This window comes from Thermobia domestica, chromosome 12, assembly GCF_964235325.1.
Source record: "Thermobia domestica chromosome 12, izTheDome1.hap1.1, whole genome shotgun sequence".
Lineage (NCBI taxonomy): Eukaryota > Metazoa > Arthropoda > Insecta > Zygentoma > Lepismatidae > Thermobia > Thermobia domestica.
In genome coordinates this window covers 123,317,818-123,329,194 of record NC_137465.1, presented here as the reverse complement: position 1 = coordinate 123,329,194, position 11,377 = coordinate 123,317,818, and the positions used below count along the sequence as shown (strand labels likewise).

General features: G+C 36.0%; 1 protein-coding gene across 1 annotated transcript; it reads right to left on the bottom strand.

The window, feature by feature from the left end:
• Positions 1-5,839: 5,839 nt before the first annotated feature.
• On the bottom strand, positions 5,840-6,271 carry LOC145666095 (general transcription factor II-I repeat domain-containing protein 2B-like). Its single transcript, XM_081733187.1, has one exon. It carries the CDS (start codon positions 6,269-6,271, stop codon positions 5,840-5,842), a length of 432 nt encoding a protein of 143 aa, XP_081589313.1.
• Between the last annotated feature and the right edge of the window lie 5,106 nt (positions 6,272-11,377).

Sequence of the window (11,377 nt, the reverse complement as noted above, 5' to 3'; positions counted from 1 at the left end):
TTATAGATTAAGAGGGTTCAAATTTGACTAATTTACATTTAGTTTCAGAACGGTTCCATATAAGGCAAGATATATTTTACTGATGTGGTCTAGAAGCATAAATTTTGTTCGTATACATGATGTGTGCAGCAAAAATTATTTGCATATGGACTTGGTACTATCGTGGGGGAGGGGTGAGAATGTCTAATTCAATGAATGTTTTTTCTGCGCATTTTTTAACGTTAATACTTCCTACATAAAACGAATTTGTTACGCAATGACAGCACTGGCTACTATTTCTTATATTATTGTCACAAGTATGTGGCTTACACTGTAGCATCATTTTGTCAGCGCAAAAGGACACATTTTGCACATTTTAGCAGCATTTTGTCACAGCATTTTGTGGTGACTGCAACAGTTGCCAGGGCCCCGCAAAGTAAATATTTTCATATTTTTTAATGATTTTTGTGTCTGTTCGTTTCTACAAATACTTCGGGAATTTCAGGAGTGTTACCTCGTTGGAATCTGTGCTCTATAAGCTTTCCAACTGTGTATAAATCATGACTCTGTGATAATTAGGAGGGTCACCAGAGCCCCGAACGTGAGAGTCTACCATTTTGTTAAAATTCCAGGCGAGTGCCTAAAGGCTAATTGTGTTGTTATGCTGTAGACACTAATCATTGTTAGCTATCCATGTTGCAGATAAAGATGTATCTTGAAAACTGTTTAGTTAAAAGATGTCATTTGCTCCTTGTAGGCTAGTCACTGCTCTTTTGTTGTCACTGCACTGAGTTGTATTGTATTTGTCAGAGTATTTCTTCTAGCTTATGATGTGAGAACTGTTCATTATTATGGAAATGATAGTGACCAAAAAATACTCAAGTTTCGAATTTGAGAATTTGGATCTTAGTATAGTGTATAGTGTATTTAATATCAATTATATTTGGAAATTAAGACATGTTCAAATACTTCACTTGAATTTCTGTTGGTTTAGTTCTACGCAAATTGATGTACAGAATTTCGTTCAGTAATTGCTGTTATAATAATATAACTCTTCTTGTAATTTACTTTATGCACAAATCCTGCGGAGGATGGGTTGTTTGTTAGAAAATTAAATTAGCTTCTTCAATCTGATATTTTAGTTGTTTTAAACATGTCCAACAACCATCGAAAAATAACACGTTTAAAACAAATTTGTTTAAAACAAACTGAATAAAACAACAGCCCTCATTTAAAACATGTTTTAAACACTTGTTTTAAACATATCATCCCTGATTGTAAGGGTGCAAAAAGTCATGCTTAATAACTATAAAATATCACTTTGTCGGTTAGAATGTGAAACAGGAATATTTGAATGACCTCTTATACGAATCATGCACCATGATTTGTGTTTGAAATTGTATCACATTCAAACTGTGCAAGCGCTTACTGACGCCGATAAAATCGTTCATATGTAATTGGCAGAATTTTTAGTGGAAATGCCAAGAATGGGACAATCCTGACAGTTTGTCTTTCTCGTAACTTTTCAAGTCAATGAACTGGTACCTCCCATTTGGATATGTTAACTCATTATGTGGAAAACAACCTTCCAACTGTCATTCTCGCAGCGGTTACATTCAACAAGACGGTAGACCCGCACACTACCACTCGGATGTTCATACTTACCTGGGCAGCAAGGTCCGTCGACCCGACGGACCTTGCCTGAACAGGACATTTGGTCGACGAAGAAATTGCTCGGCATCGTTCACCACAGTGGTCGCCAATATCACCAGATCTCAGCCCGTGTGATTTCTGATTATGAAGGATAATAAAGGAGCTTGTGTGCTCAACAAAATCACGAGACATATATAACCTCAACAAAGAATTTATGTAGTAATACGCTCTATACTGCAAAATATATGTTTCAAAGGTCATGGACTAAATGGTAAACAGAATGCTCAAATGTATGAATAGAGGTTGAAGGGTATAATCAGTGTGACTGTGTTTCAAACTTTTCCTTATTAGTGGTTACTTTATGCCGGGATTTATAATTACATATAAAATACAGTGCATGTGTGTGTGTGTGTGTGTGTGTGTGTGTGTTTGCATATTTTTGCATAGAAAAGAGTGACCTACAGACATCATGTTTGGTAACTGAGAAAATCAGATATAATTCGATATAATTCTGTACGAAACCGCTTTCTTCGATTTTCGCCTGGGAGATTTTATTTGAGAAGGATGTAAATGTATGCGGAAACATATGCACATATCTACATGTTTCTAAGAACGCCTGGTATGAATGCAACTCCAAATATATCATGATTGTGCGAGTTTACATAACAGCAGAGGATAAACACCGGGGAGTCCGATTTGTTTTGTGAATTTATGTACTGTACACAATTCAAACATTTTTTTTTCTTTTTCATGTAGAAGCTATCAGAATCCTTTCGCATCGCGACAGATCCACGAAGGGTGTGGTATAACAACATTTAAACTACATTTATTATTGGAGTAATTTCCAGAATGACTTGTGTATCTTTAAACGTTGACAAATATTCTTAAATGTATTTGTACAATCATTTTATTAATTTATATTTTTTATACTGGACTTCATGTTACACTAAAATATTGTGTGATTGGATTTTTGAGTTTAACGTCTAGTTCAGCACCGAGGCTATATGAGATGTAAACCTACAGTTTTAAAGCGGGATCGGAACCACCTTGACTTCCGTGGAATCGAACCCGGGTCCCAGACCAGAGGCGCGTACACTATACACATAACAAGGAATGAAATCTTAAACCGTGTTTAAAATCGAAGATTTAGTTGGACTAATATTTACCACGAGACTCGGTAAATTTCTTATCTTGAAAACGAGACGAAATCTCTCATGTGTTTGGGCTCGTATCGAATTTAAAATGGTACTTCTTGTATCGTACACAACACTAGTAATTGTACAGGGCGCTGGTAAACAGTGTCTAAGATTAATGACAGCTCATGTATTTTAACAATGTATTGTGGCGGGCCGGCGGTATGCGTTTGCGTAGACCGGCACCCACACAAGAGAGTTTAGTAATTAGCCAAAATACTCCTAATTGGTCGACAAAGTTTCTGCAAATTACCAATTATAACTCGAGCGGCAAAGTTATACTGGAGCAGGAACTCAGCTAACAACCAATCTGAAGATCTTAGCTTTTACAAGGCAGCGATGGTCTCGGCCAAGACTTAACTTCTAATTAGAGAACGGTGGAGTCGTTATCTCGACGAAAGCTTTATAGTTACCAACCCCTGGGATATCACTTAAAGCAAAACTCAGAAATAAAGTTCCTTGCAGTAAGCCTGCAGTTTATTGTTTCTAATGTTTACAAGTCCACGAGCTTGGGGCGCTAAGTGTGGTTATGTGTTGATATAAAAAGTGTAACTTACGTGACGGGTTCCAATAGTTACGCACCTCACAGAGAAACACAAAATAAAATAAAATTTCACTAGACTGGGAGGGCACGAGTCAGTCCTAGTAGAAGGTTAGGTGCAAAAGGTGTAACTATTTGATTTTCGTCTGTTTTAGGCCAGCTAGGCAATGAACCTAGAGTCTGTCAAAACAAACATCAAATAGGGGAGCTACAGAACTTCGACCGTCAACTTCCTAAGCTCGCCAGCAGTTTCTGGGCGTACAGATCCCGGCTGGAGCTAGCTTTCAGAAGTAGATTGCCAAGTACGAAGGAGGTAACTTTGACCGTCAGTTTCCTAAGCCGACCAGCAACTATGGGCAGACCCCTGGCTGTCGTCAAGCTTTCAGAAACAGAGTGCCAAGTTAGCCACTAGGATAAGGTATGGATGGAACCAAGAGTGTAGATTGGCCTCCGGAGAAGCCGAGAGAGTAAGAGGCAGAATGACGGCATGGACAACTAGGAACTTACTCGGAAATCCTGGGCTAGATCGTGCCTAAGACATTGCAGACTCCGTCTAGATAGCACGACCTTGAGGGCCCTCAGGAGAGGGACGTTCTCCGACGATCGAGCCAAAAACATGAGTTTTTAAAGGCCTCGATCAGCTATGCACACGGCACCAATTTACGTCTCGTGTGCATGATTGTAACGCTTGCAAACATTGCACTCGGACCGTGAGGTCAGAGGTTGGACATGCGTGGTAGTCCGAAAGTTCCCTGGGGAGGAACCCGAGAGTAGCCAGCAGCCTGAAAGGGAAGCCGATTGGCGTGCACACGACACTAAGGGCAAAGTCAGCTGAGAAAAGTGCGTCTCCGAGGGGCGGAGAGAAAAGCCATTGGAACACGTCATGATCCTAACACCAAGATTGGTTTACAATAGGTTGCCTGGGAGGCGCTAAAGGAAAAGAGAAAATTATGTTGGTGCGCATGCGTGTATATTTACTGCGTGTTCTTGGATGTGTTATCCCCAAACTCTGGCAGAATAGTATACATCGAAATATACAAATATTCATACATTCAATCACTTAATATTCATATATTGGAGCACTTAAAATATAGAACATAAATGGTTTTAAATAATAAAGAACAAAGATTTATATATGTTTGAACCAAGGATCTTCTTACTATAATTTATATGTAGACCCTTCTAAGATAACATATATAAACATCTGCAGTTTGGGAACAGAAAAATAATCTTCCTTTTTAGAAGCAAAAATGAAAAGATTTTTAAACATACAGATTATATAGACTTCGTTAAAAGTCTTCTACCACTAATAATAATAATAATAATAATAATAATATAACTAATACAAGAATACATATATGTCAGACACAGAGCCAGACATCTCCCTTTACAGAGGGAATGTGGTTATCTACCAGAAGGTTGACCTCGGTGGTCAAGAAGGGGGAGATTAGATGTTCAGACGGGAGAACGAAAATGTCTTTCGTTCTAACTAACAGAAAAAGAACAACATTCAATACGAATTTGTATTTTAAAAGAAGTAAATGAAATACGAATTCTGTTGCAGTTTTAAAAATGAAAAAAAAGAAAAAATATTCGCAAAAAAGAATTTACGAATCTGCGTACACTACAGTATAACTCATGTCAAGTTTCTATAGATAATACTTTCACAGTTACTAACATTTTCGAGGTGTGAGTGTAAAGCATAGTTTACTAACAGCTTATAACTTTCCATATGTATACCAACAACTTAATGCTTATATATTTAAAAAGAACAATCGTTGATATTCCCTCTACAAGTAATTTTGTCATAGACTTTAAATTCTACTAAGGACCTATTATACATGCAACTAATATAAATACGACTAGTATAAACGGAAATCTGTCATTTTACTCAAAGGGAAATCTCTCACTTGTTTTTGTTAATGTGTTTTGAATACGAATAATTCAGTGTACCAGACTAGTACATATATTAAACATACTGTAGTAATTTTTCTAGTACTGTATATTATGATTACTCTATATACATTATTTAAAGGTAGCTGTTGTACCATTGCTTATTAAAATTTTACAATCAAGTAATACTAGAAATGTTACTCTAAAAATACAACAATCACATTTATTTTCTGTAAGTTAGCCACCTGTCTAAGTTGGTCACTTTTCAATAGAACCGATGGTGGCCAACATAGACAGGTTTCACTGTACGACATTCACTAGCATGTAAATATCTTCATTGAAGTTGGATCATACTACTCACAGATAGTTTTCACATTGTTTGACGTTCCGCCGATTCCTAAACTTTCATTTCACAATCTTCATTTTGAAAAACAGCTGCTAAAATACATGCTCAGAAGTGGTACCAAATAACAATTCAATAAAACGGACGTGACTGTTTGAAACATGGAATTATGTTTCTTCCGCATAGTTAGAGCAAACTTTTATCAGGATCACACTGTTATTTTTATTTTATTTTATTTTATTTTATTTTTAGCTCAGTATTACGCTTCAATTCAATAGATTCCATTTCCTTGTTGCCTGGTGCATCTTTGAGATCTACAATGACAGGGCTCGAGATTATTTGAAACCTATTGGTATTGACCTGGAGATCTAAAAGTCTTTTGGCATATTCAGACCTTAAGGTTGAGACACTTTCAGCATACTTCGTATCGTCTTCAACCGTTTGTGATAGTTCAGGAAAATATGTGAGATCAACATTGCTTAGCCGATTCTCCCAAAAGTGAAGTGTGGGTACAAAAACTTTCACATGATCATAGAGATGGGTTACCAAATTGTAATTCCCTTCGAGTTTGATATTCAAACCGTTGAGGTTAATGTTCATGAGATAAGCAAAATCGACCATCCATTTCAGATTATTGAACTGCTCAATTCCGTCACCTTTACTAGCCATTCTGTACTTTTTAAAACACTTTACCTGCAATAAGCCAATGGATTTCTGTAGAGCACAATACCGTATTCTGCTCCATATCACTAACAAGGGTTTGAAGTTGTCTGTGGTTCAGTCTTCGAAATCTTATAAAGTTAACAACTTTAACAACGTCTTTCATGATAACTTTGAAACCTATGCCCTTGGCATCAAATTATTCTGGGCAAAATGCAGTGATAGGATATCATCTGTTTAATTCCAATAGAGTCGTCTTCGCAATTATCCCTTGTAAATGTGATCTCTTGCCTACGTAATTTCCAGACGAAATTGTCCTTGGATTTCTGCAAATTGGGAGGTGTGTTTCGTTTGGTAATGTCAGTTCAGATTGAATTCCTCCTTAGGAAAAAACTATTCATTACAAATATTTTTCAATGTTTTTTTTAAATTATTAAGTCATTGTTTCATCGCGTGTTTCACCTGGTTGCAAAGTTTAGGCCGGCGGACCCAGTTTGAAGATCACTGTCATAGATTGTCATACGGCTCCTTTTAGAGACAGTCAACAAAGCGAGAACATTGGTTCACTCCTTACCCATTATTCCCTCTTTCTTCTTTCCGAAGATGAAGCTACATCCACAAAAAATGTCTAAAAGACAAGACTGTACTCACGGGTCATTTCACTACTGGAAGATGTCTCAAAAGGAAATTATGAAGTCACTGGACAAAGTAGCAAAATTGCTAAACTTTCTTTCAGTCCTGGAAGGATTAGAGAAACTACGTTCCGTTTAAAGATTAAATCTATCCATTATGTTGCTTTGTTATCACATGTTTTCTTTAGTTCTCTTTCAGAAAATTCTGTATCCCAAGATACTGTATATGTAATAGACTGTTTTCAGTACGAAATATATATATTAATTTGATAAACGATACAAAGCACTTAGGAATTTTTTTAAAAAAAAATATTTAAGTTAAGCAACAGACCAACAAGAGTTTTAGGAGTGATCCAAAAAATGCATCAAAAGATTGCGATCTTAGCCAATAATTAGGTTTGTGGATCAGGCGATAAAATTTTTGAACAGCCCCTATATCGAGTTTTCCTAATTTTTTCGAAATAAGCACATCATCTTGAGTTAAGTGATAGTTTTGGTTTGGCTACACTATATGTGGTTCTCCATAAGACATACAAGAATATTTTTGATTGAATGAAATATATTGGATTTATGGAATCACGATCCACAAAATTTTTGAATGGCCTCTAAATTAAGTTTTCATATTTATTACGGAATAAGCGTCATACTGAGATAAGTGATAGTTTGGGATTTCTACACTATATGTAGTTCTCCAAATATAAGACGTAAAAGAAAATTTTTGATTAAATGAAATATATATTGAATTTTTTGGATTAGGGGCCACACAATTTTTGAACGGCTCCTAAATCGAGTCTTCATACTTTTGCGGAATAAGCATATATTGAGTTAAGGTATAGTTTTGATTTGGCTGCACTGTATGTTGTTCTTTAGTTATAAGGTGTACAAGAAAGTTTTTGATTGAATGAAGTATATTGGATTTTTTGGACTAGGGACTACAACATTTTTGAACGGCGTCTAAATCGAGTTTTGGTATGTTTTAAAAATAAACACATCATACTGAGTTGAGTGATAGTTTTGGTTTGGCTGTCTATATGTAGTTCTTTAGACATAAGGCCTAATAGAAAATTTTTGCCTGAAATATATTGGATCTTTTGATCCAAAAAGAAAATGAAACTACCCGTAAGAATAAGTATAAACAAATAAAAGTAGAGGTTTATAGATGAGGTATTAATTTTGCTGTTACATCTGAGCACTGATCGAATCAACAATTGAAATTCATTATTCTCAAAATGTATTGTTAGCTTTGAAATATTAAATGGTTATGTACAAGGGCGTCGATCCTGGATGGCCGGAGGCTCGGGCGTCCCCAAAGAACATGTGGGCCCAAGTTTTGTATTTATGAATATACAATATCTGGCATAATTTGAATGCAATTTGTCTTACAATCCTCATATATGCCTTCTACATCTGAATGCCCCCGGCCCCTCCTTTACAGAGAAATCGGCGCCCTTGGTAACGTAACATATTCATCATCTTCCAGTTTCAATGCGCCAGCATTTTTTTTCTTTTTGTAGGCTATTGTCTTGCATAGTGAATTTTTTTTTTCATTTTTCTTTGAGATGAGAGGGAAATGTAACGATTTCATTTTACTAGTTTATTCAAAGTTATTTGAATGGGGCATAATCTGAAACTTAAATATTATAATTCAAAATTCGGTCAATAAGCAATATGCAGACAGCCCTTAATAGCGTTTAAAATTGATAACTCACAATAATGTTCCTTGGTACGTATGAACCGACAACTATTGGCTACAGACCAGGATCATGCAATATATCTACCATTCCTCTCTGCATGTTTGGTCCAGTGTTCTTTCTATTGCTTTCCAAACTACCCTTCTTTGAGTAATTAGTTATAATTTTTGAAATGTTTATCATGAAAAAATTCTTCAATGTTCCATGCAGATAGAAGTCTGATAGAACCAGGTCTGGACTATAAACTGGGTGAGATATGAAAATGTACTTGTACGTTGTAATTTGTGGCAGCGTCTGGTGCGAGGTACGCACTCTTGCATTTGTCTTAATGAAATTTGATTTGAGCTTCTTTTAGGCGATGTTTTTGTTGTAAATACTCTTTTTAGTTTTTTCTAAAAATTTACTTTATCTTTCCTTGTCGATGGAAGGATTTTTTCAAGAATGTGCATCAAGATAAGGCCATGTTGATGTGTTGCTGTGTGTATAACAAAATCACAGGTCTGAAAGCGCTGAATCCATCTCTGTATTATGTTTCTATGCAAGGTTGTAGTTTCGAATGAACTGTTGTAGCTGAAATTTTCCCGAAATTAAATAAGAACTCGAGCATTGGCCGTTGTCAGATTTTAAAGTTTACTTCGAGCCCCAAATAAAAAAGACATGTTAATTCTAATTACAGATTTGAAAAAATAAATGTAGTAAGGGTCAAGTGCATTAGTTGTACAATGATACATTAATTTTATTTTCTATTTTGCTAGGGGAAACAGCGCATTATTTATTGACTGTAAAATCAGTAAAATCGCATAATCAAATTATTAAACAGGTCTGCAAAAATAAAACAATGCTAAGCTGTTTCGGTTTAGTTAACTGATTCGTATATGTTGGGGTCCGCTGAATCCAGGAATGACAAACGTTTTATCCTGGGACGTCTGTGTTTTGAACAAACGGGTGGTCATTGTTGAACAAAAATATGGACACAAATATGTGATTTACAGAAACACAATTAACAGCGTAACACAAATTAATGTATAGAAATACGCACACATATGAAGACAAAAAAGTAATACAACCCTCAATCATATTGCTTGTAAAATCGTCTTTTTTAAAGGTCAAACTGTGTTTGGAGCTTGTCCTTTTGTATGTAACTGCCGAAAGATCCCTGAACAACATCCAGCAGTAGTCTGCCATCATCGTAACACTGAAGTTCCCCTGATACCGTCGTTCCATTTCTTAGATATCTTGATATAAACGCTCGACTTTTAATCTCATGGAGCAACCAACCTTTCGGAACGTGTGCAACATTTTTTCAACCATTTCCTTGTACTATGGGTCTTTTCGGTTTATCAAAATCGTTTTATGACCACAGTAAAGGTAACCCAAGCCTCTGTTTGAGTTGGAGTCATCGAACTTATGAAGTCTCTGTCGGATATGAGTTTTCTAATATCAGGGACAGTAAAAACCCGCGTTCGCGCGTACTCGTAGTATTTGAACAATAAATAGTGTAGCCAGAACTACTTACCAACGTCTTACAAATCTAAGATATAATCTTACTAAATTCGTTTTATGTACATATTTATTGTTTTTGGTTTTTCTTTGTAATCTCGTACTCTGATTCATGACACATTACAATATGTGTCAGTGATTCCGATTCGGAAGCAGCATGAATTATTTTCATGTTTCGGGGAATTACTTTTAATCTTCCAGGTTCATTTTTATTTTCGTGTGATGCATTTGCAATTTAGCGATTTCCAGCTACATGTTTGACCACGTTATATTTCGATTGTGCAAAAACTTGACGTCCCAGGAAGAAACAGGGGTCATTTTCGACTTCGGTGAACCTAGAAGCGCAAAAATCAGCTAAACTTATGCAAACAGCTTTTTGGTTGCAGGCCTGTGTTATTCATTTGTAACAACATTAAAAAAAACAACCGAAAAGCTGCCTCATATATTGCAATTTCCCCATATATTGTAAATCAATTGCCTCAAAAGGACAATGGCGTGGATATTAAATACTCATCTATTTAGAATAAATGAAACCATTTAGCTTTTCCACTTTCTAGGAAATTTGATCATGAATTGCCTTGTCTGCGTGTATCGGTATTTCAATACAAAGTCTGAGAATATGTCATATTTCGATTGACATATATGACTAATTTTGTTATTTGTGACACAGAGTAACGGGATATTTTGATATGTGTACTTTACATATATCTTTCTAAATATTGACTAAAATATAAAGATGCAGGTGCTGCCCCAGATCGCTGCGCATATCATGGACCGAAAGGAAGAGGAATGAAGACGTACTAAAGGAAGCAAATGAAGGGCGACAAATCATGAAGATAGTAAGAAAGTGTAGAAGCAGCATGTTTGGCCATCTTATTCTGCACTTTGGTGGGATCACCGTGTTGATAGAGAGGAAAGGAAAAGGAAAAACCTAAAGAGGAAGACCAAGGATAAAGTATCTGTATGCAGTTACGAGATATCTTATCAAAGTATAAAACAGGTCTACCAAGGGAGAGGAAAGTTTTAAAATTACATGTTACCCACTAACCTATGGTTGAGGTGAACAAGAAGAAAATATTGTTCTCAGAGTAGTGCTACTCATTTGTTTGTTTACTAAAGTTTAGCACCTCTTTCCGCCATTGCGACTATATGAGACGTAGATCCACCGCAAATCTAATCCCGGACATTGTGCACCAAATAGTGGCACTTAGTAGCCATGGATGAATGATAAGGTGAACGGTTGTGAATCGTTAACTAACGGCAATAGTTTCGCAGAAGAGTTCTAGAACAAG

Excerpts from the sequence above, each read along its gene's own strand:
- LOC145666095 (XM_081733187.1), bottom strand. The coding sequence starts at position 6,271 with ATGGCTAGTAAAGGTGACGGAATTGAGCAGTTCAATAATCTGAAATGG.